Source organism: Phyllostomus hastatus, unplaced genomic scaffold, assembly GCF_019186645.2.
Source record: "Phyllostomus hastatus isolate PE091 unplaced genomic scaffold, TTU_PhHast_1.1 phas_contig_86, whole genome shotgun sequence".
Classification (NCBI taxonomy): domain Eukaryota; kingdom Metazoa; phylum Chordata; class Mammalia; order Chiroptera; family Phyllostomidae; genus Phyllostomus; species Phyllostomus hastatus.
In genome coordinates this window covers 21,205,832-21,230,376 of record NW_025333977.1, presented here as the reverse complement: position 1 = coordinate 21,230,376, position 24,545 = coordinate 21,205,832, and the positions used below count along the sequence as shown (strand labels likewise).

The 24,545-nt window shown below is 42.0% G+C and overlaps 1 protein-coding gene across 4 annotated transcripts; it reads left to right on the top strand.

Moving 5' to 3' along the window:
• LRRC31 (leucine rich repeat containing 31) lies at window positions 1-24,542 on the top strand. Of its 4 annotated transcripts, none has more exons than XM_045851980.1 (10): window positions 1-122; window positions 1,432-1,683; window positions 4,304-4,447; window positions 6,137-6,304; window positions 8,749-8,916; window positions 9,142-9,309; window positions 10,075-10,242; window positions 13,045-13,179; window positions 16,560-16,727; window positions 23,486-24,542. In XM_045851980.1, the coding sequence occupies exons 2-10, from the start codon at window positions 1,494-1,496 to the stop codon at window positions 23,815-23,817; spliced, it is 1,641 nt and encodes a 546-aa protein (XP_045707936.1). In that variant the 5' UTR covers window positions 1-122; window positions 1,432-1,493; the 3' UTR covers window positions 23,818-24,542. The 4 variants fall into 4 exon arrangements, with proteins under 4 accessions (XP_045707936.1, XP_045707934.1, XP_045707938.1 ...); XM_045851978.1 differs by having other exon boundaries at window positions 13,012-13,179; XM_045851982.1 differs by having other exon boundaries at window positions 12-122; window positions 1,562-1,683; window positions 13,012-13,179.
• The last annotated feature ends 3 nt before the right edge of the window (window positions 24,543-24,545 follow it).

Genomic DNA, 24,545 nt, shown 5'->3' with positions numbered 1-24,545 from the left:
ACTTGGCAGCTGGAGTCATTGCTTTAAGAGGGGAAAAGTGAAACATTTACTTGGATGGTTCTCCAGAGAATGGCTCTGCATAGATCTCCAGAAGGTGAAATTGAGTGAGTATGACCACAGAGGTAAGTCTTGGATTGGTGGGGTGATGGTGGAACCGCAGTGGGCAGCCAGGGTGGCAGGGTGTGGTTGGATTCATAAGCTAAAGGTCTTTCTCAACCAACCCACTGAGACTGTGGCCGGCTGTGGGGCTATGACCTGGGGAAACTGTCCAGCTCTGGTGCTGTGTCTTCCTGAGTAAACCTGGGCTGAGTGGTCCCTGATCTAATTTGGAAAGAAAATTTTAAAAAGAAGGGGATGCCCACTTGTGACTTCTAAAATAGTACTCTAGGTGTATGGAGCATCCCCTCCCCCAGGCGTGCAGGTGGGTTCTGCAAGGTCATTTTTAGGAACTCCCGTGTAAAATGTTTCTCGAACCATTCTGGAACATAATATAACAGAAAAACCTGTTTTTTAGGAAGGAAGTCATGAAAATTGTAATTTGAAGGATATAATAATATTGGGCCTTGGCCCAAGAATGGCATCTAAATTCTATTAACAGAATCTGAAATTCCATTTACAGTCTTCTCCCTTTAGTTTAAGTCTTCAACTTCCCTTGGATGTAAGCAAATCCCAGGAGGGAAAACAGAGTGACCCTCAGTAATCTTTAGCTTTAAATCACACCAGATTGCTTTCCTCCACCCTCCCCATACATCTATCTTGCCACCTGCAAACCAGAATTCTCTCTTTCCCCAGCGTAATGGTGGGCACTCAGGTGAGGACGTGAGGTGTGTCTCGTTCTTCACTGAATCTCTCGCATCTTAAATAATATCTGGCCCATAGTAGGTTCTGTGGAGGGGATGAATGAATTCTTTACTGTCAATGTGTTTTAGAGGGCTGGAGTAGAGAAAGTAAAAAGGCCAAGAGAAAAAGAAGCGGCGGCGTGGAGAGAGAAGAGGGTGGGGTCACTGAAGGCAAAGTCCTCTGGGAGGCAGTTTTGTGAGAGTCTAGACAGTTTAGTCTTATGTTAAATTGTCTTTTTTTTGTATTTTTTCCATTACCATTTAGTCCCCTTATTATATCGTCTTTTACTAACTTTCTTAGAAGGTAATTGACTGCCGAAATGTAAAATCCATCGACACATTTGACGTACTTGCCAAAGTGGTATGTAATAACCTGTATTTCACACAATGAAATAGGGCAAAGTTAAAAATTCAAATTTCCTTTGGATTTATATCTGCTACCACCTGCTGGTTCCCGGATCCTGGGTTACATCATTCTTATTTTTACGTTAAACATTACCAGCAATAAAAGCAGAAGGAAAAGGTGGCAATGAAAACTTGTGTAGGAAAGTTCTGATCTCACTCAGGCTTGACAGTCTTGTTTTCTTCTCAGAAATTCTAGAAAACAGAAGAAAACAAGATGTCTTATTGAGAAAGACCTCCTTCAACTTGACCATGAGTCAAACAAGGAAGAAAAGTTCCTCAGACGGAGAAACTAAACCCCGGACTTCATTTGTCAACAGATTCCTCAGGGGCTCAAAACTCAGGTCCTCCAAAGCTGAAAGCAGAAAAGAGAGCAATGACCTTAAAACAAGTGACTTCCAACCCAGTGATGAGAAACAGACACCTGCCCCCTTAGACGCCGGTAAACTTCTGACTGCTGTTACTTCTTTATTTTCTAGAATAATGTTTTCCCCTGAAGAGATCATTGGGTTAAACTAAACCTAGTATGAGTCTCTGTCTAAACATTTATTATGTTTCTTAAATATTTAAATGGTTTGTTAATTTTACTTTTAAATTGTCAACAGTACTTTAATAATACAGAAAGGTGTAGAGAAAATACTTAATTTCTTTTTTGTCATAACACAAATGATCATTTCTTCAAGATTCTTTTTGATCTTTTGTTCATGTGCATGCATTTGTGGTCAGTTAGCTGATCAACAACCATTTATTGAGTTCCTACTATGTGCCTGCTGCTGTATTTTTAAGTGTTCAAAATACAGCCATGAGAAACAGGACCTTGTGTAAACAAAGAACCAAATGCAGGTACAATTTCCGTGTTGATAAGCGATGTGAAGAAAAGTAAACAGGCTAAGTGGAGAATGTTGGGATGGATAGAGTTGCTACTTTAGACAGAGTTGGAGGAAAGCGTCCTCTACGTGGTAGCACTGGTTCAGAGATCTGAATAAAGCCAGCTATGTAGGAGGAGTGAGTAGAGCCAGCCACCCAGATGTTTGTGGGAATAGCTTTCCAGGAAAAGGGAACTGTAAATGCAAAGGCCCAAGGTGGGACTGCACCCTGGGTGTTGGAGAGGCAGCCAGGGAGTCTGAGAAGCAGGATGAGAGACAGGAGAGGGGCAACAATAGCGACAAGTCAGCGAGGTGGGCCCGCAGGGGCCAGAATGGACGTCTTTGGCAGTTATGAAAGCCCACAAATCCCTCTTGAGTTGAATGAAACGGTGACCCCACTTCTGGAGCATACACTACTCAATGTTGATTCGCTTCATGATGTTCCTGTGTATAAATTTAATAGCTGCATAATATCGCATTATATGCATCTCCATAATTACTTAATAAATTCTTGTTTTTGCCCTTCAGTGATTATCTTTGGCTTTCCCTCTCCCTTAGTCCCTATTTCATGGAATTTCAGCTTTCTTTTAAAGTATAAATTCCCAGAACAGAAATGACAAATTTGAGGGTTATGAAAATAAATATTGTCAAATCTTTCTCCAAAGATGCCATCATATTGCCAAACAATATGATGGCATACACAATGCCATCGATTTATTATTAATTGGATTAAATATATTAAAAACATTTGAGACTTTTTATGCAAACATACACAAAGGTATAGAGAATAGTATTAGTCCCCATGATCATCTCTCTCTAACAATTATCAGCCTGTGGCCAATGTTGTTCTGTTTATTCCTACCCTCACTTCCTATTTGTATTACACACCTAAAATAACATCATGTTACCTGTAAGTAGGTTAGATGTATCTTAAATATATTTTTGTCAATAGGAAGTTAAAGTCTACTTCTAGAGGAAGACAATGTCTGTTAGAAAATTGTTGGTGTTTGTTTTAAAGTGTGGTTTGGAGCCTCAGGAACATGGTTAATGAATACCTGAAGCTAGGTATTCATTAAATCACCAGTGCAGCACCCGGCAGCTGGCTGTCCCTGCTGGTGAACACTGGCCGCTTCAGCCAGCCACAGCTTCTGGATTTCCATGTCTCTCAAAATTCTGTGGCTCCTGGAGTCATGTCAAGTCTGCCTCCCAAATGGCCCGCGGACCCCGGATCATCCTCTCCCTTGCTATTCTGGTGCCCTTCTCTTGCCTGGACCACGGTGACAGCTTCCTGGTTCTTCTGTTTCTAGTCTTGCTGTCTTGCCAACTTGTCCCCTGCACTGCCGCCGAGTGCTTTTTCTAAACACAGATATGCTGGTGTCTCTCACCTGCTTACCCACTTGCCTTGAAGAGAAAGTCTGCACTCCCAAGCATGGCCTTCAAGGTGTTTGGGATCAGTTACCAATCTCTCCATGACCTCTGCCTTGCTCCAGCCTCACATTCATCCGCTACTCCTGACAGTCGGATTCACCTGCAGTTTCCTGAACTGGCCATGTTTCCCCCAACTGGGATGTCAGAAAGACCTTCCCTTGTGACACCATTCTCCCTCTGCACCCCTCCCTTGCTCACCCCTCCCTCACATCCACCCACTGGGCTGACTCCTGTTGGTCCTCTCAGGAGCAAATCATGCACCACTTTCTCTTGGAAGCTTGCCAAGACCCACCCACCAGACTAGAGGTACTTATGGTCACTGCTGTGTGCCCTGCACCCTACGCATGCCTCCATCATTGCACTTCTCTGTATCGTAACTGTGGCTTTCTTGTCTGTCCCTCCATTAGACAGGTAGCTCCTTGAAAACAGGAATGCACGATCTTGTTGCAAACAGGTAATGTTCTGTGAAAACACTGGGATTTTTTTATTGTAAACAACAGAGGCCAATACAGATTTAAGTTGGAAAATAACTTAATAAAAGCCACCGAGATTCCTTGGGCTCCTTCCTAAGTGAAGGGTCAGGGTAGTGGTCAGTGTCAAGCACCCGGAGGCAGGAACAGAGGTGTGGTCCTGGTAAATGCTTCAGGGTTCACAGGGGACCCACTCAGGGCTGTTGTCAGTCTTTTCACTTTTTTTGTGTGTGATTATTATGCATCCTCAATGCTGTCTGTCATTAACAGCAAATTCTTCTTTATACTTACAATGCAGCCAAGGCTCTGTCTTCAGAAATGGAACTGGGATGCAAGACGCAGAAAAATGGGCAGTTCTTGCAGAAGCTGGGCAAGCAGGCTGTCGACAAGGGCCTAGATCTGAACAACTGCAGATTGACGACAGCGGACGTGAGGGAGATGGGTCTGTATGCAGCTGGCTTTGCACAGAGAGGGACTCAGGGCCCATAGCTGGAAACAAGAAGGCAAAGCAGAGTCATTCCTCACTTGGTACCCAAGGTTGGCAGGGTGGCCCCAGGCTACTCAGAAACGGCAGCTGTACCACTAAATTTTTTAAAACACAAGTTAATTTATCCTTCTTTAAGCTTCAAAGATTTGAGCTGAGGTAGTTCATTTGTTTGTTTCTTCTGAGCATTTTTATTTCCCTACTGGTTGCCTCTGGCTCCCTGAGAAACATCTGTTCCTGCATTTGATGTAAACTCATGACACTCAGCTGTAAAACAGAAACTTCCTGGGAATTTGAAGTGGTGCTGTGTTGTTTAGTTATCTGTGGAATGAAAAGTAAAACTACCAGAAATTACTGCTTGTACTTGTGTATACAAAACTATCACTACCCTTTGTTACACCGAAGGAGGAATTTAACTGTGAGAACCCCATGTCCACACCACCATTGCCACTTTACCCCCTTCCTTTTTCTCAGAAACTTGAAATCAATCCTTTAATCAAATTAGATGTGTCTACCAACAAAGATGTAGCAAAAGAACTGCATTTTGAATGAGGAGTCCTTGACTATTTTAATTAAAATATGTGCCATTATACTTTGGACAATTCTCCAAGAGGGAACTCTAAGCATGCCTGGGGTTCCCAAGTGCCTGTGTGTCAGAATCATTCGTGAAGCGTGTAGAAATGCAGGGACTTGCGTGCAACCCAAACCCACCAAATTGGAATCTCTGAGAGTGGGCCCCACAAGCCCTGTTTTTTTTTTTCCTTTCTTAATATGTACAATAGACTTAATGCTTTCTAAAGCTAGAATCACAGTGAATAAGATGAAATTGCTACTGTGCTGTGAACACAAATGGAAAAAACAAAGCAAAATGATTTTTCGCTCCTGAGCGTGGCCTCAGCATTTTGGAAGGTCTGTGAGGGTAGGAGCTTAGCATGTTGCTTCTGACTGCTGCCTCCTTTTTAACGTGCAAGGCTGATGTTTAAAGGCAAACAGGCTTTAGTGCCACTCAACACTCTTGTTGCTTCCGAGATAAGGATAGCCTTGGAGCACCTTTTCCACAGAGAGTGACTTCACTTCTAATGAGCAGTGGCAGGGAAGGTTCCAGTCTGGCTTTGTGCCAGTCTAAATCCCCATATGTTAGTCCATTTCAGTATAACAGCAGCTTTTGAAGGTGGCGATGCCCAGGTAGTCAAGACAAAAAAGAAAAGGTAATGGGCTCCTGCAACCTCAGCAGTCCTGGCCCAGAGAGCAGTCTAGGCCATCAGCCTGGGGATCCAATGGGTGACGGGGTGGTGGATGTGAGAGGGACCCTCAAAATTAAAGGACTAGTATGCGCCTTAGAGCAACAGTGGTGGTAACAGTGGAACCACCATTTGCTCAACTGTAGAGAAGATTCTGTGAAATCTTAGAGAGATACCACTGCATTTTCAGGGTATTGTTATTTGGCAAAAATAGAAAATGTTCCAAGAAATAGGAAATGTAGATGTTACAATCTCTCCAACTGCACGGGTGAGAGATCGGCGTGCTCTCGTCCCCTTTATTCTCTAACAGTGCAGAACTCCATTCTGTGCCTATGGGCAGTGGATCTGTTCACTGCACATCACGCCTTTCATGCGCTGATCTGTGTTTTCTTTTGTTCACATCTAGTTGCTTTACTGCCTTTTCTCCCGGACTTGGAAAAACTGGATATTTCCTGGAATGATTTAGTTGGAGGAACCCTCCCTTTCATCACTGAACAAATGCATCTTGTCAACAAGTTAAAAAGCCTGAGGCTGGGCAGTTGCAGACTCACCACTGACGATGTTCGAGCACTGGGTATGATGAGTGCTTCCTGCAAAGGACTTCACTCAAAGCACCTTTGCAGTGTCACCCTCAAGGGCAAACTATCTGGGTTGCCACTCTCTCAGCGCTGGAGGAGTGTGCTGTGTTTGAGACAATGTGGTGTGGAGCGATAGCGTAACTTCTAAAGAGCTATGTAACCTGTACCTGGCACTGGGCTCATTCCCAGGAGAGAGAAGGGAGCAAGGCTGACCAGGTACCTGCCCTTGCGGAGTCTGAGTGGAGACACCTGTCAAACTTGCTCTCTGGTCTGTTTCCTCATCTGTGAACTAGAGGAGGTGGAGTAGCTAACAATTAAATTTTCTTCCAATCCCAAAATAATCTCTTCTGTTTTTCCACCTTCATTTTTTAAAAAGTGATCAAAACAAGATTCTTTAACTAAAAGAAATGGTTTGAATAGCAGTATAACCTCAGTTAAGTTAGTTTATGTGCTGAACATAGAGTAACAGAACATAGGGTGAAATTTGCTGCTGACCCAAAGACTTGCTAAAAGGCTTGCTGGTTTTAGATGACATTAATATTTTTAAGCTTTCTTTTGATCTGAAGTTTCTTATTGCAGTGATGTATTTTGATCATTTACATCTCTGCAAAGATTTCTGTAAAAATGACACAATTCATGCCAATGTCTTCTCTCCAATCCCTCCCTACAAAATGGGAGCCCTCTGATGCCCCCTGGACCACCCTTCCTACAGCTGAGGAGAAACATCATACATCTCAGGGCTGGCCAGGTCCTAGTTCAAATCCTGATCCTGCTTCTAACTAGCCTTGTCACCATGGTCAAACTGTTTAATCTTTCTGAGCCTCAGTTTTCTTACCTCTGAAAATGTGTGATACCCACTTCAAAAAATTATTGTGAAGATTAAATAAGTAAATAATTTCTGTAGAGCGCCTGCTACATTCTGGGCACACAATAGGTGCTCAGTAACCGGTAGATCCTCCTTTCCCTAGTCCTTCATCGAAAATTTCCTTTCTGTGGTTTCACATGAGGAGTTTAGTTCTGCTGGTTAGCAGCTGGTTATGATGTAGCAGAATCTCGAATTTAACACGTTGTTCCTTGGGCATGGAAATAAAATGTAGTTTCCTCATTTTCTTTGATTTATCTCATCTTTTCATGATCTTCCTTCCATTTCTTTGAGAATCCAGGAAACAGAATTTCTGCCTGGGGACCCACTCCAAACTTACTTGTCCAGGAGAGAGTGTGCATCTTTGTCACTCTGATGTCTGGTGCCCTTCCCCCTGTCCCAGACTGTGTCCTCCTCCATCAGAAGGGGCTTTCCTTCACCTTAATGGCAGATGGGGTATGGGGATAGTAAACATGCTACTGGCCAGATAACATAAACCAGGAAGCATTTCCCCATCATTGCACCCGTTACAATTGCTTAGTGCAGGGTGTCTAGTGCATAACGGCCTGGTGCCAAGAGCACTGCAGACAATCTCGTCACTCTTTCTCCCTGATCCTGATGCTTCAGGGCTGTAGAAAGCCACCCCAGTTGACTGCCGATGTCACATAAAATGACACCTATGTGGGAAGAACTTGTATTTTAACATGGGGTTCCTGGACTCCTAAAGCCTTAATCCATAGAATGAATAACCAAAGGTAGAAGTCCAAGCCCAGCAGCGAGCTGTGGAAGAAAGGCTTCTCGACACAGGTCACTCTCCACCACTCTGAATTGTTTAAGATTCAGGTTGACTCTGCACGTTGACAAGTACATTTTCCATGCGGAGCTCTCCAGCCGTTCTCCCCACGACGGTGGAAATCATTCCTAATGATCCTTCCCGTCACTTCCCCTGATCTCTCCCGGGCTCCCCTGTGTAGCCTGTGGGTGCTTTCTTGTGTGAAATGGTCTCAGAAATGTCATTTCATCTGTTTCTCACTTCCCCCTTCTCTACACCTAAAGGCTGTGTGGTTGTTATGAGTTGTTAGTGCCTGCTGCTCTAATATTAGTTCTTCTCTGCAGTGGTTGGTTCAGTTGTATGTGACATTCTTGATGTCAAGTGAGTTTTACCCCCCTGGGGGCCAGTGCCTGGCTTTGTCTCATATCTACCTCCGGCCAAGCTTCTCAGCAATGCTCCTCCCAGGGAGGGTGCAGGAGAGAAAGCAATGGACCAGTACAAATGTTTACTACCATGAAAACAACTGAGTAAGAAATCCTCACTGACAGGAGGATTTTTTAAAAACAATTTTTTGCTTGTAAGCATGGCTTTGGAACTTTGGAAGGAGTAGTGTACTCTGCCTGTAAATGCAGATGCTCCCCTTGCTGGGAGTGGGCCGGGACTGGGGCCTTTTCTTCTCTTTGGTCCTTGGCACCTAACCTGTACTTTGCCTGCTTTGATACTCCATAGATAACGTTTGGGTTGACTTTGAAATGCATTATCTGCTTTGCGAACTAGTGATCAATCTTTGGGCCACTTTGTAACAGGAGAAGCACTTAAAGCGGTACCTGACCTAGAGGAGCTGAACTTGTCCTGGAACAGTAAAGTGGGAGGAAACGTGCCTCGGATCCTGCAGGAGTTCCAAGCAGGGAGCAAGATACAGATGCTGGAGCTTGTGGATTGTGCCCTCACCTCAGAAGATGGGACTTTTATGGGTAAGTGGGATTTGGAAGAGTCATTTTGGGGGGAAAAAGGTGAAGATGCCCAGGACTGGATAACCTGGGAGTCAAAGCTGGCTGTGTTCTCCCTCACAGTGAACTGAAAGAGTGGTTCGCTCTATCCCGGAGGCCCACGGGGCTTCAGTCCCCTCCTGCCTACCCCACCTCCCACACCTACATTTTCACTGGGTTGCTCTTTTGTTCAAATCTCCTTCCTTCCAGGTCAGTTGCTCCCTGTGCTGCAAAGTCTTGAAGTACTTGATCTTTCCATGAACAGAAACATTGGTGGCAGTCTAAACAGTATTGCTCAGGGGTTAAAAAGTACCTCAAGTCTGAAAGTATTAAAGTTACAGTCCTGTGGATTATCACAAAAGAGTGTCACGCTATTGGGTATGTTAGCAATGGCTGCAGTTTATATACTATATGATTTTATTTTATGTGTTTATGTGTACATATCATTTTATTTTATGTATTTTTATATTTTTATAACTTTTATATACAATATACACAGTGGTTATGTTGAGGAATAAGATTATGGGTAATTTAAATCTGCTTTGTGTGTTTTTCTTTTAGAGTAAGCATATACTTTCAGGACTACAAAAATAAACTTTTAAAATGGCTGAATCTGAAAAAGCCAGGATATTTTAGGTTTAAGATAGATACTGGGCAAAAGCTTCTATGCTATTAAAGCACTTGCTTTTTCTCTTACTTTTAAAAATGTCAGCATTATTTTATGTTCAGTAGTAAGTAGGAATTGGTACTGATAGAAAGAATGGATTCCGTGGTATCCAGAGATAAAACTTATTTCTCAGCTTAGAGCATTTTCCCTTAGTTAAGGGGAAATATAAAGTGAAATTGAGTTTTCCCTTTGATTACAGAGCATATGCTATCCTTCTCACTGATAGTTTAAGTCTAGAATTCCATGGAAACGCCAAAGCTCAAGTGGACTAGGAGAACCATTGCATGTTTGGAGTCACTGTCAAATCCAAAGGGGGCAGGATGGTAGGGAGTCTGCAGCCTACAGTTATTCCTCTGTCCTGGAGTTTTTCTGATCTATTTCCTCAGTCTCCCTTTTGCATACATGTCCCCTCCCCTGCTCCATGCCTGCTTACCACCTTGTAATGTGTCGGAATGGGATTTTGACTTTCTTTGTAGATGCTGCTTTTGGATACTTGGGTGGGCTGAGGAAACTTGACCTTTCCTGCAACAAGGAGCTGGGTGGAGGTTTTGAAGACTCACCAGCTCAGCTGGCCACGCTGGAGCATCTGGAAGTCCTGGATCTTCACCAGTGCTCGCTAACAGCTGGTGATGTGGTGTCGCTGAGTAAGTATGTGCCACAGAGCCAAGGAAGGACTTTGGAGCTTTGACATATGTTTGGGAACTTGGCAAATTTGAGATATACTTTTAAGCTTACTATTTATAAAGTTACTGGGAGGCTCAAATCATACAAGTGCTGTGAATGCCCCAATATACTATTTGGCATGTATTAAATGCCCAGTAAATGTTAGCGACTCTGAAGTCCTCCTATATGCGTCTGTAGATGATAGACATGGCACTTGAAGGGGAACATTTTGGACTTATGTTGCTGTTTAGAAACAAATCTGTTAGTGTCACCAAGGTTATTACAGAGAGGGGTGTAGAGAGAAGGCCAAAACAAAGGGTGTTGAGGCTTGCAGACTAACAAGTAAGTTAAGTCACTTAGACACAAATGAACTTACAGAAAACATCAGCTGGCTAGTGCCTAACAGGTGTCCATCACAACTTCAGGTAATACACTTATTTTCTACCCCAGACTTAGCCCTGTTATTACTACAACATGCAATATAGAATTATAGCTTCCATAACACACAGCAAGCATAGCCTTGCGATTAAGGGTTTTATTCCATCTGTAACCACAACAAACCTTCAAAATACATCCCAAATCTGATCTCAGCTCACCATCTAGCCCTCTACTACCCTGGTTAAAGCCACGGTCATCTCCTGCCTAGATTATTGCAAGGGTCCAAATGGTCGCCCGCTTCCTCCACCACTCGGACTTCCTTCTCTACCCTTTCCCCTCAGTGGCGCTACTCCAGCCACACCTTCCATGCTGGTCCTCATGCACACTGGCCAGGCTCTGTCCCCGGGGCCTTTGCCCTTGAGCTCTCTTCAGATCACGGGCTCCTCCTGGGTAGGGGTGCGTCACCTTCAGTATCTCCCCTTTGCCCAAACACAGCTGCTGGCACATAGTTGGCACCCAGTAAATGTTAGTTGAACATGTGATTGAATAAATGAGTGACTCAATGAACAAAAATAAAAAGAATTTTTTCAGTTGTGTTTAGTACAATTTGGGGAGGAAAGCAGTAAAATAGGATTTTAGATCTAACATCTATCTTTTAGACCTTAGTTATTTCTTAGGCTCTTATCCCTCAAGTTTGGAAAATGAGAGTTCAAGGCTTGAAGAGTTTAAAGTAACAAAACAACCCCTTTTTGAGCTCCAGGTAGAGCTTTATGAGGTATAACCATCCCCTCTGCTTACGAGCATCATACCTGGGACAGACACTCCCAAGTTACCAGTCCATCAAATTCCAAGTAATACATTTCCCTGGGTACACCTGAACAGCATGAGTATCACATCTCATGTTGTTGCTTAGGGGAAGATTAAACTGCTAGAGGACCCCAGCTGTTACCACGAATGTAACAGAGGGGTTTGCCTCTCTCATCTAGATGCACAGCCACCAACATGGGTGAATGGCCTTGGAAAGCTGATTATTTAAAAGCTGTAGTGAATTGCATTGTTTTCCTTCTGGCTAATTTTGAGAAAATGGAAATAAAATTCATTTATTGATGTATTATGTACTAAATACATAAGTCTTTATGATGTTAAATAATTGAGAGAGAGAAAGACAAAAACATCAATTTGTTGTTCCACTTATTTACACATTCACTCATTAGTTGATTCTTGTGTCTTGTGCTCTGACTAGGGATCAAACCTACAACCTTGGTGTGTGGGGACAATTCTCGAACCAACTGAGCTACCTGGCTAGGGCTGTGTTCTTTTTTATAAATTAATCATTCATTTATCTGATCATTCTAGACAGCTCCAAAGAAATAGACTTGTAGATCATTTAGCCAACAACTGTGTTGTGGGCTTAGGAAAATTCATGGTCTAGGAAATTCCATCTGGTAGGGGCAGTGATAAACCAATGAATATCCAAATTACACAGCGAACCACCAAGTGCTATGGAGGTTCAAGGGGGAGGGTAGTTATTACATCTGCTGGGATCACAGGTGCTTGCCTTCCCTTCATCTTTCTACTGCCCTCCTTCCTCGTTATATAATTTAGAATTCTGTATTTATTTGTTGGGTTTGTGCCTCTGGTGCCCCAGCTTCTGATGCACACTCTGGGGATGGAGCAGCTCCTACACACAGAACTCACCTTCAGTAAGGGAAGACAGAACACACACACACACACTCCATAAAGGGGGTGCTGTGAGGGAAGTGAATTAGGGTGATGTGACGGTGACCAAGAGGTCAATGTGACCAAGGCGTAGGTGGTCTGGAAGGCTCTGAGGTGAGACAGTTCCACAGAGATCCTGGATGCCACATTTTCACATCTCCAGGGCCCTCGGGGCCCAATTCTGTGCTGTTACCAACAGACATCTGTTCAGACTGCTTGATATCATTGCCTTCCTAGTACTCATACTCTGAGAGAAGAATGATAATGATGACCATTAATCAAGCAGCTGATGTGTGCCAGGCACTCTGCTGAGCATTTTAGATGTACCAAGTTGTTTAATCTTCCCAATGACCCTGTGAAGTAGAATTGCTATATTGTTATTGCGAAAACTGAAGTTTGGACATGTTAAGTAAATTGTCCAAAATCACACACGTCTTCGGTAGCAGAGCCAGGATTAGAGCTGGTTCTCTGTCTCCAGAGTCTCCAGACAGAGCTCTAGACGTGGAAGAGCCAGGCTGCATGCTGGGAAGGGCAGTGCAAGGGTGGTGTGTAGGGGAGGGCAGGGCTTGCCCGTCAAGGAGACTGTGGGAACCAAACACCCAGGGACTCTGTGAGACGGTGCCTAAAACATGTCCCTGCTGCCATTTGAACAGCCCAGGTTATTCCTTTACTCTCGCATCTTCAAGAACTGGACTTATCTGCCAACAAAAAGATGGGCAGCTCTTCTGAAAACTTACTCAGCAGGCTCCGATTTTTACCAGCACTGAAGTCATTACTAATCAGCAACTGTGCTTTGGAAAGGGAGACTTTCACCGCCCTCGGTAAGAAAATTCCCCAGGAATCGTGGTATAGTTAACACCTGAGGTGGGGTGGGGGGAGGGTGGCTGTCTTTCCCTACAGGTAAACTTCATTATTTCAAGACTCAGCCATAGGCAAAGGTGTAAAGTACTATTTTGTCTTCTTTTCAGAAAATATGCTTTCTTAAAGGTGACATCCTGAAGGTCACGTGAATAACTTTGGCATTCATGCATATAACATGTAAAATTTGAAGTGTATATAACCAACTCTGGAGGTCCATGCCCGCAGTAACTTGTAATTTCAGTGAGGCACCAGTTTAAATTGGGATTGTTGTCTGATGGGAAAAGGGAGGCAATTAGCAGCCTGTGGGCCTAGCTGACTGTCTAGTACCCACTTCCCAACAGGATTCACTGTGCTCTCTCAGGACCCTGGGCAGGCCTGAAGGTCATGGACACAGCCCAGCCTCCATCAAGGGTCTAATAAATATGACATTTCTGCCCTTTCGAGGGCAAGAATGTTGCCAGCAAGTAGAGGGAGACATTTTGAGGCAAAGGGATTTTGCAGTGTTCTCCCAACCACACCACTCATTCAGCCAGCAATTTGGGCACGTGGTGCCTGGTGGGAGTCCCCAGTAGCTCGCTCAGAGATTTCACAGGCCTCAGCACATAGTTGTATACATGTTGTGATTTATTGCAATGAAAGGATATGAAGCAAAATCAGCAAAGGGAAAGGAGCATGGGGAGAGGTCTGGGGAAGCCAAGCACAAGCTTCCAAAAGTCTGCTGCCAGCGAATCACACAGGGCACACTCCTTTCCTCCCACGTTATGATGACACATGTGAACTGTCTCCCAGGAAGGCTCTCCTGCCTCAAGTCCAGGGTTTGAGTGGGGGTTGGCCAGCCAGGCATCCTCTACCCAACACACACCGAAATTCCAGACTCACAGGAGGAGAGCTGGCACCCTGCATAAATCGTATTATTTGTTCACAAACACTTTAGGCACCACGAGCCACCCTTATCAGTCAGGGAATGGTGGGAACACTTCCAAATTCAGCTGCCAGATGCCAGCCGAGGGCCAGGCTTGCGAGCAGGCCTTCCTAGGGAGAGAAGCCTCAGGCCTGGTCAGTCCACTCTTTCCTGCACACACGCACGAGACTAGAGGTTGTCTTCTGGCGCTTTCAGGAACAGGAGGAAAAATAAAGTCCTCCTCTCTGAACTTCCAACGGTTATGTCAGTTGGCACTTCCTTAAATATGAATTGTACTATGGACCAGACAAAGGCTATTATAAATGAAATAAATGTGTTCTATTAATAAGTAGCTATTTATTAATATCTGTTACTAGAAATAAATACATATTTATAATTCATCCCAAATTCTAACAACTCTGTGTTTAGGTTACTCTTGCCCCCACTTCTGGCCCAAGAATTTCGTTCAGCTCCCATAGACTTGGTCCTTGCCATGTACTGCTCCAAGCATTGCTCATAGCATTGCCCCTGCATCCAGATGAGGAGAAGTAGCATGTATGTGCCTTTCAGGTCTGGAGCTCCCACCCCGGTCAGATGGTCAGTCTATCATTATGCTTGGGGTAGGGGTCTGTGTGAATTCCCTAAAATTGATTGCAATTATTTTGTGGGAGGCATAGGGTGTATTTTCTGGCCCCTGGAATCAGACTGTCTAAAATCAAATCCTGGCTCTGGCTCTTGTGACCCGAGGTACTGAACATCTCTGAGCTTTGGTTTCTTTGTCTGTAAAATGCAAAATAAAATAACAGTATCCTATCTTGTAGGATTGTAAGAATTAAATGGGTTAATACAAGTAAAGTTCATAGAAAGGCACCTGGCACATAGTAAATGCTCAATAAATGTTCATTGTTAATATTACTAGGGAGAGAGAGTCTATAAATTCTATTTAAAAAATAAATTGAATCTTATCACTACCAGGTAAAAAAAAATGGATCTTATCATTGCCCAATACTGTCTATAACACCTCTAGTAAAATCCAGATTCCTTCGTGTGGTCTAAGAGGCCCAAATGACCTGGCCCCAGTACCTCTCTGCCATTCTCCCTCTTATTCCCCAAACCTGGCCGCAGCTGGCTTCTTTAGGTTCCTTCACGTCACTGGGCTCTCTCCTGCCTCCAGGCCTTCCTGTTCCCTGGAACTCTCTACCCGCATTCTTCCCTGGGGAGCTCGGACTTCATGTTTCATAAACATCCCCTTCTAAGACAGCCCCTCCCTAGCTACATTAGAAGCCCCTGTGTCTTCTTTATAGCCTTTATCAGAATTAATCAGTATGTATTTATCTGTTTATTTTTTAATGTCCATACTTCTCTCAGATTATACCTTGAGGGCAAGGATTGAGTTTATTCTTTGCTGCATACCCACAGCATGTTTTAGATATTTTTACATATTGAGTGAGCAGATAGACAGATTAACATCTCAAAGGGGTCAAATGGTTAGGCAAGCATGTATACACACACACAGACCACATTCCAGTGCTCAGAGTAATGTTCAGTTAGAAAAGTTCCACAAAAAATAAATTTGGGGACAACATAGTGTTTTATAAATATTCTTCTTAGTTGGAAAATATTGAATTTTGTTGTGTCTTCTGTAGAAGACAACATAAATCTATCATGCAATCTTCAATATAAATTAAGATCAAGTAATATATATTTTTCTATATCACTTTAGAAGGAAAAATTCCATTTTTTACTGAGAGGTCTCTGTACCATATAAATCAGAAGGATTTTCTTACTAGATATTATAAAAGAATATATATATTTCTCCTTGAACATATTTTAGTTTTTAGAAAGAAGGCAGAAAGGAAGAACTTTTAAATGTAATTAACTCCTTGTCTTGTGAATCAGTTGTGCTGGTCAATTTTAATGTTGGGGAAACTAAGAACTAAACAGAAAATTCTTTTTATTTCCTTTTAAAATGTTTCAAAATATAGTTACTTCCCTGCCTTGTCTTTGTAGCCACAGTTTAGCAAGCACAGACACACTCCGAGGTTCGGGGTCCGAGGGAGGTCTGGCCCTGGCTCCCACTCTCAGCGGTGCCTGCGCAGTGGACTCTGTCCAACCAGAGCTCACGCTGGAAATCTTGACCAGCTGCCCGAACTCTTTGCCCCTTTCTTCTTCTTAAATGTGAAGGGAAGGAAAGAAATCTCAGGTGATAGTGAATTCCGTTTAATCAAGTTTTACTTTTCTACAGTTTCCAACATCTCTCCCAAACAAAAACAGATAATATAAACCGAGGCCATGAATATCAGGCAGGAGAGAACTATCCCTACAACTTTTGGAATGTCAGTTATGTTGATGTGTTGCTTAGCCTTCATTCCTCAGATTCAAGGCTCGTGGCCTCTAAGGAAGCCTAAAGGATTACTAACCTTTTTGCTCTCATTTCAGCTGAAGCTTCCATTCACCTCCCTGCTCTGGAAGTATTTGACCTTTCTTGGAATAAGTGTGTTGGTGGCAACCTGAAGCTGCTCCTGGAAACACTAAAGCTTTCAATGTCCCTTCAAGTGCTGAGGCTGAGCAGCTGTTCCCTGGTAACGGAGGACATGGCTCTCCTGGGTGTGTATCTATTAAGTTCCAAAGCAGTCCTGGCCTGCAGAGCCCAGTGTGCCTGTCCAGCAAGCCCAGGGGCAGGCAGATAGAGAAGGCAGAGAGGCTGGGGCCCTCTTTGCAGCTTCCCTTCTCCCGACACCTGCTGAGGAGAGATCTCATTAAAACAACGGAGGGCAATTCTAAAACCAGAAAGACAGCGGAGGACGTTTCATAAAAGGAGATAGACGTAGATGAACCGGGAGGTTCCGGCCAGGCAGGTAGCTCCGCCCCTCCCCATACATGAGAGACTCTGGTGTCCGTTACCAACTCAGTGTTAACCCAACTTCAGTCTTCTGCATTCCGCCTCTACAAATGCTGCCCTATCCATATGGTACCTGTGCTATCACTTAATTTTTCTTTATATTGACTCTTTAACTTAAATGCTTCTATTTAAACAGGAAGCCAATCATCGTAACTTGTAGGTAGACATTATTAGAGGGTTGCCAGCTGAAGGCTTTGAGTAGAGGTTCCTTCACTATGTTAGAAAAGGAGAAGGGATTAAAGGCACCTGTAGCACCAGTCTGAGACTTTCTCCATGCCGGTTTAGAAAGATGGAAAGAGAACTGAACAAGAAGCAACTTTTGCACTGTGGGATTCCAGGCTCTGCAATACTTAAACAAACAAATATCCCCTGAAAGCCCCCCTACATGCCACCTTCCACTGGGAAACTGAATTAGAGTACATCTGTCTCCCATCTGCCCTCACCTCCACACAGTATCTACCCGCCACTTCAGCCAGTCTCTGAAGCAGTAAGCACCACTCCAAACAAAGGGTCCAGAGCAAGCACTTCAGCTAATTAGTTGCACCTGTGTCCTCTGTGCACATACAGTCAGTTCTGCTCTAACATGACATGTGTGCCTAAAAAGTCATGCACTGTGGGAAAATCACGCCACAGTAACCCCAGGGCTTATAATGAGAAGCACAAGACTCAGAAACTTCATCAGTGATACATTTTTAAAAACAGGCCACTAACACAAATGGTAGTAAGGCTTATCTGCGTAAAGTGGCTAAGAAATACATAACTACTATAGCAAATGGGGCATTTTGTCTTGGAAAAGGATTAAGGTTTGTGGGAGTGGGCACTCTCACTGGCTTACCTTTTTGCCCCACACCTAACAGCCTGTACACTGGAAGAAAAGAACAAAGAGAGACAGGGAAAGAGGGAGAAAAAGAGGACAGAGAAGAACGAGACAAAACTGGCTGGGAGGAAGGGGGAAATTGAAGAGGCAAAGGCTCAGGACTTTACAGCGTTGGGTTTCAGCTTGTGAGTTATTTTAAGGGGTGGAAGGATTATCTGACCGTCAGATGGAAAGTTTGAACCCGGATGTGGGTGGGTGAGGCTCATTGTCCTTGTGAGGTGTGTGTGGGTGTGGGTGTGGGGAGTTTGTTTACTCCTATGCCTGGCTTGGCACAGCTGCATACAGTTTTGTGTGTTCACTTAGTGTTTCCTGTGGACAAATTACACATAAGCAAACAAAAAATTTGTGTTATGTGCACATTGTTTTCTGATATTTCAATCTAGTTGGGGCAAATTTGTTTTCAAAACAAATTCTATGGTAAAACATTATAATTGGACGATGAGGACAAAGCATCGTGACTTTAATTTGCATTTCCCTAATGACTAATCATAATGAGCATTTTTTAAATATAGTTACTTGTCTGTATTCCTTGGTCAAGGATCTGTTCTAATCTTTTGTCTAAGTTTAGAAATTGGATTGATGACTTCTTTAGATTTACATGTTCTTTATCAGATCTGTACTTTGCAAATGTTTTCTCCGATTCTATAGCATATTTTCTCATTCTCTTAACAGTATCTTGCAGAGTAAAACTTTCAGTTTTATTGAAGACTATTTGTCAAATTGTTAATTTGATGAATAGAGTTTTCTGTATTTCATCTTAGAGCTTTTTGCAAAAGACAAGTTCTCAATGAATTTTTCTATATTCTACAAGTTTTTAATTACATTTTGACTTGTTATTCATTTAGTTATTTTTGTACAAGGTGTAAGATATGGACCAAAGTTGTTTTTGCATATGACTGCTCAATTGTTCAAGCAACATTAGTTGAAAAGACTCTCTTTTATTCATTGAATTGCTTTGCATTTTTGTTAAAAATCAATTGGCCATATTTGTGAGGGTCTATTTCTGGTCTGTCTAGCCTCTTCCACTAATCTATATAACTACTGTTTTGGCAATACCACGGTGTCTTGGTTACTGAAGTTTATAGTAAGACTTGAAATTAGGTAATAGGGATATTCTGACTTTGTTCTTTTGTAAAACTGTTTTGGTTACTTTAGTTCCTTGACAATTCCATATAAATTTTAGAATCAACTTGTCAACATCTACAAAAAATCTTATTGTCATTTTAATTGGGAGTGCACTGAATCTACAGATAAATTTAGGAGAAATGACATCTTCACTATAATGAGCATTCCAACCTATGAACACAGTGTAACCCTCTTTTTATTTAGGTCCTTTTTGATTTCTTTCATTGGCGTTTTGCAGTTTCTACCACATAGATCCTGTACATATTTTGTTAAATTTATATCTGAGTATTTTATTTTTTAATTAAGGTACTATTACAAAACGTACTATTTTAGAATTTTGATTCCCAGTTGGTCTTTGACATAGTATATATGTAGGTATGCAATTGATTTTTGTATATTGACATATTCTACTGCAGCCTTACTAAACTCATCTATTAGTTCTAGTTTTTGTTTTGTTTTGTTTTGTTTTTGTAGATACTGCAGGATTTTCTACATGTCTTCTATAATTAGAAACAGTTTTACCTCTTCTTCTCCAGGCTGTATATCATTAGATCCTTTTTCCTGGTTGTTTAATGGGCTAGATAATTTCCAGTAGATGTTGAATGTAATGAGAGCAGACATTTTGCCTTGTTCCCAATATTAGGGGAAAGGATTTAGTCCTTCACCACTAGGTGTGTTGTTAGCTATAGGTTTTTAAATAAGTGTGCCCTTATCAGGTAAAGGAATATTAATCTAGCAAGAGTTCATATAATGAGTTAAAGATAAATCTTGTGCTGACCAGTGTGGCTCAGTTGTTGAACGTTGTCCCGCAAAGTGAAAGGTCCCCAGTTCACTTTCTTTTCAGGGCACAAGCCTGGGTTGCAGGTTCAGTCCCCAGTTGGGGTGCATGCAAGAGGCAACCAATTGATGTTTCTTGCTCATGTTAGTGTTTCTCTTCCCTCTTTCTCCCTCCCTTCCTCTCCTCTAAAAATTAATAAAATCTAAAAAAAATTTTAAAAAGAGAAATCTTCTTAAATGCCTTTTCTGCATCTATGAAGATGAGCATTTTTTTCTTTAGTTTGTTATTAGGGTAAATGAAAATAATTAATTTTCAAATGTTGAATCAGCCTTATGTTTCTAGTACAAGCCCCACTTGGTTGTGATGTATTATCTTTGTCATATATTTGTTGAGGATGTGACTGTGTTCATGAGAGATAATGGCCTTGTAATGTCTTTGTGTGTCTTTGGTATCAGGGTAATGATGCCTCATAAAATGAGTTGGCAAGTGTTCCTGCCTCTTTTATCTCCCTGAAACATTATGTAGAATTGGTATTATTTTCTTCCTTAACTATTTCACAGAACTTTCCATTGAACCTGTCTAAACTTGTAGTTTTCTTTGTGAGAAGTTTTAAATTAAAAATGTAATTTAAAAAATAGAGCTCTGGCCAGTGTGGCTCAGTTGGTTAGAGTGTCATCCTGTAAAAGGTTTGGGGTTTGATTCCCTGTCACGGCATGTACCAGAGGGCAACCAATCAATGTTTCCCTCTCACATCTCTGTCTCTCCCTTCCTCTCTCTCTAAAAGCAATGAAAAAAAAATGTCCTCAGGTGAGGATAAAAAACTTTTTAAAATAGATACAGGACTATTTATCTCTTCTTGGTTGAATTTTGGTGATTCATGCCTTTCAAGGAATTGGCCCATTTCATCAAGCTTGTTGAATTTATGGAAATGAAATCGTTCTCTTATTACACTTTTAATGTCTGTAGTGATACCCCCTCTCACATTCCTGATATTGGTCATTTGTGTTTTCATATTTCTTTTTTCCTGCCTAATCTGACTAAAGGTGTACTAGTTTTGTGTTGCAGTGTAACAAACTAATTTGTGACTTAAAACAACACCCATTTATTTGCTCACAATTCTGTAGGCTAGAGGGCGGCCACAACGTGTCTGAGTTCTCCACTTAGGGTGTCACCAGGCTGAAATCAAGGTGTCAGGCAGGCTGAGCTCTCATCCGAAGGCTGGGGATGAATCCACTCTCAGGATCATCCTTATTGTTGGCAGAATTCAGTTCCTTGAAGCTGCAGGACTGAGGTGTCTGTTTTCTTGCTAGCTCTCAGCTACAGGAGGCCATTCCTCAATACATGGCCCCTGATCTTCAAGAAGCAACAGGGTGTCAGTGCTTCTCACACTTCAAATCTTTCTGACCTTTTCTGTGACTTCCTTTCTCTTCTGCTACCAGCTGGAGAAATGTCTTTGCTTTTAAAGGGCTCATGTCATTAAGTTAAACCCACCTGGATAATCTGCATTTCTTAAAATCACCTGTGCCATATAGCATAACCTAATCATGGAAGTGAAATCCATTATATTCACTGCCCTGGGGAGTGGAGTGTAAGTCTTGGGGCCACTGTAGAATTCTGACAACCATGAAAGTTAGTCAGTGTTAATACTTTCTCAAAGAATCAGCTTTTGGTTTCATTCTTTACTTTTGTGCTTGAATTGGACACTATTACACATCTATGAGTTATTTCATTTAAAGCCTGTAATTAAAATTTGCTTCTTCAATTTTTTTGTCTGCATCAAATTTTATTAATCATAGCTCAGCCATTATATGTTTTTTAAATTTTACTACCAGTATTTTTTCTCAGATCAAAATGCAACTTTTAATTTTTGCAAAATGCAACTTTTGTATTTTGTCGGGAATTTTTTCCTTTCAAGTTTTACCCAGTAATATATACTACTATGTGTGGTTTTCACCATTGTCACTTTTACATTGCTTTTATTATTTCTAGCAGAAACATTCTTTAAGATTTTTTAATCACTAGTAGCTTATGTTTTTTCTTTTATAAATAACAGCATTATTTTTTTTCATATAGTAAACTATGAAAAAAGTATTTCCATTGTCTATGATCTAATTACCCAGATTTAAAAAATATATAAATAATATAAAATACTATAATATAATAAATAGAGCACTCACATGATTGGAACATTTAAACAATATAGGAAAGGTGAAATGATGCCTAGGATTTGTTTGAAAATGCTAAAAACAACCCAAACAAACAAAGGGGCAAGAAGGGGACCAGCTGAGCCTAGACCAGTGTAATGACGATAACTGTTGGGGCTGAGTGATAGGGCCTTGGGGGTCCATGGTCCTCATCTGTCAACTTTCAGTATGTTTCAAAAATTCCCATAATAGAAGATTTTCTAAAGAGAGAAGGCATGCACATTGTCTTTCACACTTACTTAGGTCTTGAGGATGTGGTGAGTGACGTTGCCTAACGACAGAAAGGAAGAAACCCATGGACACGGGCATCTAGGGCCTGAGTGCCACCGTTGAGCATACATGCTGCTAAGCCGTCAAGTGCACTGTGGAATCAAACTTGTCACAAACGAAAGGAATGGGAACAGAGTATCCTGCTTGGTCAGGCAGCCAAGATGTGTAAGAAATGATTGGAAAAACAGGGCATGTTTGGTGCTGAAGGGGGGAAATTTGAGGGCACCTGACTGTTGTCCAGCACTGCAGGGCTAGCACGGGGAGGAGCTGAGGGTTCAGGCAGGCTGAAGTGAATGATGGGGGGTGGGGGGCAAGCTGCCAGAGGGCAGGTGGGGCCCAGAGGAAGGGCATCCTCCTGCTGAGAGCTGCTTCCCTCTGTGGGGCAACCTAACCGGGTGCTTCAGGCAGAATCGGGCTGGTCACATCCTAGAGAAGCTGTGAAAGGGGTTCTTCTCCGATCATGGACCCGGAGCTTGAGTGAGGATACCTCCAAGGTCCCTTGCAACTCTGAGACTTTACACTACTCCTCTCATCTCTATAATCTATTTCAACTTTTGACTGAAAATGAAAGCATATACTGTTTATCTTGGCTAGAGCTGTTCTCTTAGCTTCATCATTAATGATCATTTATTAAGTGTCATTGTAGGTAATACTGTGATACATGCTATTCTAAGAGAAAATTGTGTATTAGAGGTCTCTCAGTTGGATTAGAAATTATCTAGGTAAATGTTACACATGGAATGTGCTCAATTAAATGAATTGAGAATGGTGAATAAAGAATGACCGAATGAATGACCAATGAACAACTAAACAGTGTTAAACAACAAGAAGACTGTTTACTAACAGTCCTCAGTTGAAGCGGATGAACCATTGTTTCTCACATTTAATAAGAGAAAACCTGCAAGAAGAACTGGGCCCCCAGTGGAGTAAAAAGCAGGAACTTGACAAAAAAAATATTCTTCATGTTGGGATTTAGTAAGGGAAAATAAAATCCATTTTCAAGTTGTGCATGGGTTGCCTAGAGAGAAATTCTGTTGCAAAAGTAATTTCAGATGCCCTAAATAAAGCTGCTAGCTAATAACAAATCATTACTAATTACCAATCTTGTCATTATGAATCTTGGACCTACTGTGTTGTGTTGAAAGTGGGAAACAACCAGGAGAGAAAGTATTCCTGTATTTTAGCATTTATAGTGATTTTGTCTTTCAGCATCGGTAATGCAGACAGGTCATCTGGCCAGGCTGCAGAAGCTCGACCTAAGCTATAACGACAGCGTGTGTGATGCAGGATGGGCTGTCTTCTGCCAAAACGTGTGGCTCCTCAAAGAATTAACCGAGTTGGATATCAGCCTTCGGCCATCAACTTTTCGAGATTGCGGACAATGGTTTAGGCACTTGTTATGCGCCGTGACCAGGCTTCCAGAGATCACTGAAATAGGAATGAAAAGATGGATCCTTCCACCTTCCCTGGAGGAAGAACTAGAATGCTTTGACCGAGATCACAGAAGCAGCATTCGCTTTGACCATGGTGGATATCAGTAAGCTGATTTCCAAGGTCATGACTATGATTCTGTTTATATAATATTTTTGAAATAACAGAATTACCGAGACAGAGAATGGCTTAAGGACTGAAAGAGGAGTAGGTGGTAGATGTACCTAAAAAAAAACAAAAACAAAACAAAACCCAAAACCAAACCACAGTGAAGACCTGTGGTGGAACCATTCTGTAGTCTGATTGTGCTGGTGTCTGCATGAAGCTGTATGTGACACCACTGCACTGACCTACACGCACACGTAAGTGAGTGTGTGTATAACTGGAGGAATCTGAGTAAGTTCTCTTATCAGCACCATGCAGACTTTCTGATCTTATTCCTGTGTTATAGTTATGCAAGATGTTGGCACTGAGGCAGGGTAAAGGGCCCATGGGCCTCTCTGCACGTTTCTTTGGAATTTCCCATGAATATATAATTATTTCAAAATTAAAAGTTTTTAAAAGTAGACAGAGTACTTAACAAACCTCTACATGTCTGTCAGATGCATCTGCAATTATCTGTTTATGGCCAATCTGGTTTTATTTGGATCTCCCACTTTTACTTCTCCCTGATATTATCAGGAAGCAATTCCCAGGCTTCACATCATTTTATCACAAATATTTCAGTAAAAGTAAGTTTCTTTTTTTTACACATGGCCATAATTCTATGAATAATTTTAGTGTGCTAGGCATCTACTTCCTATATATTTTTGCCTCCTTTATCCATCAGGTTTCATTA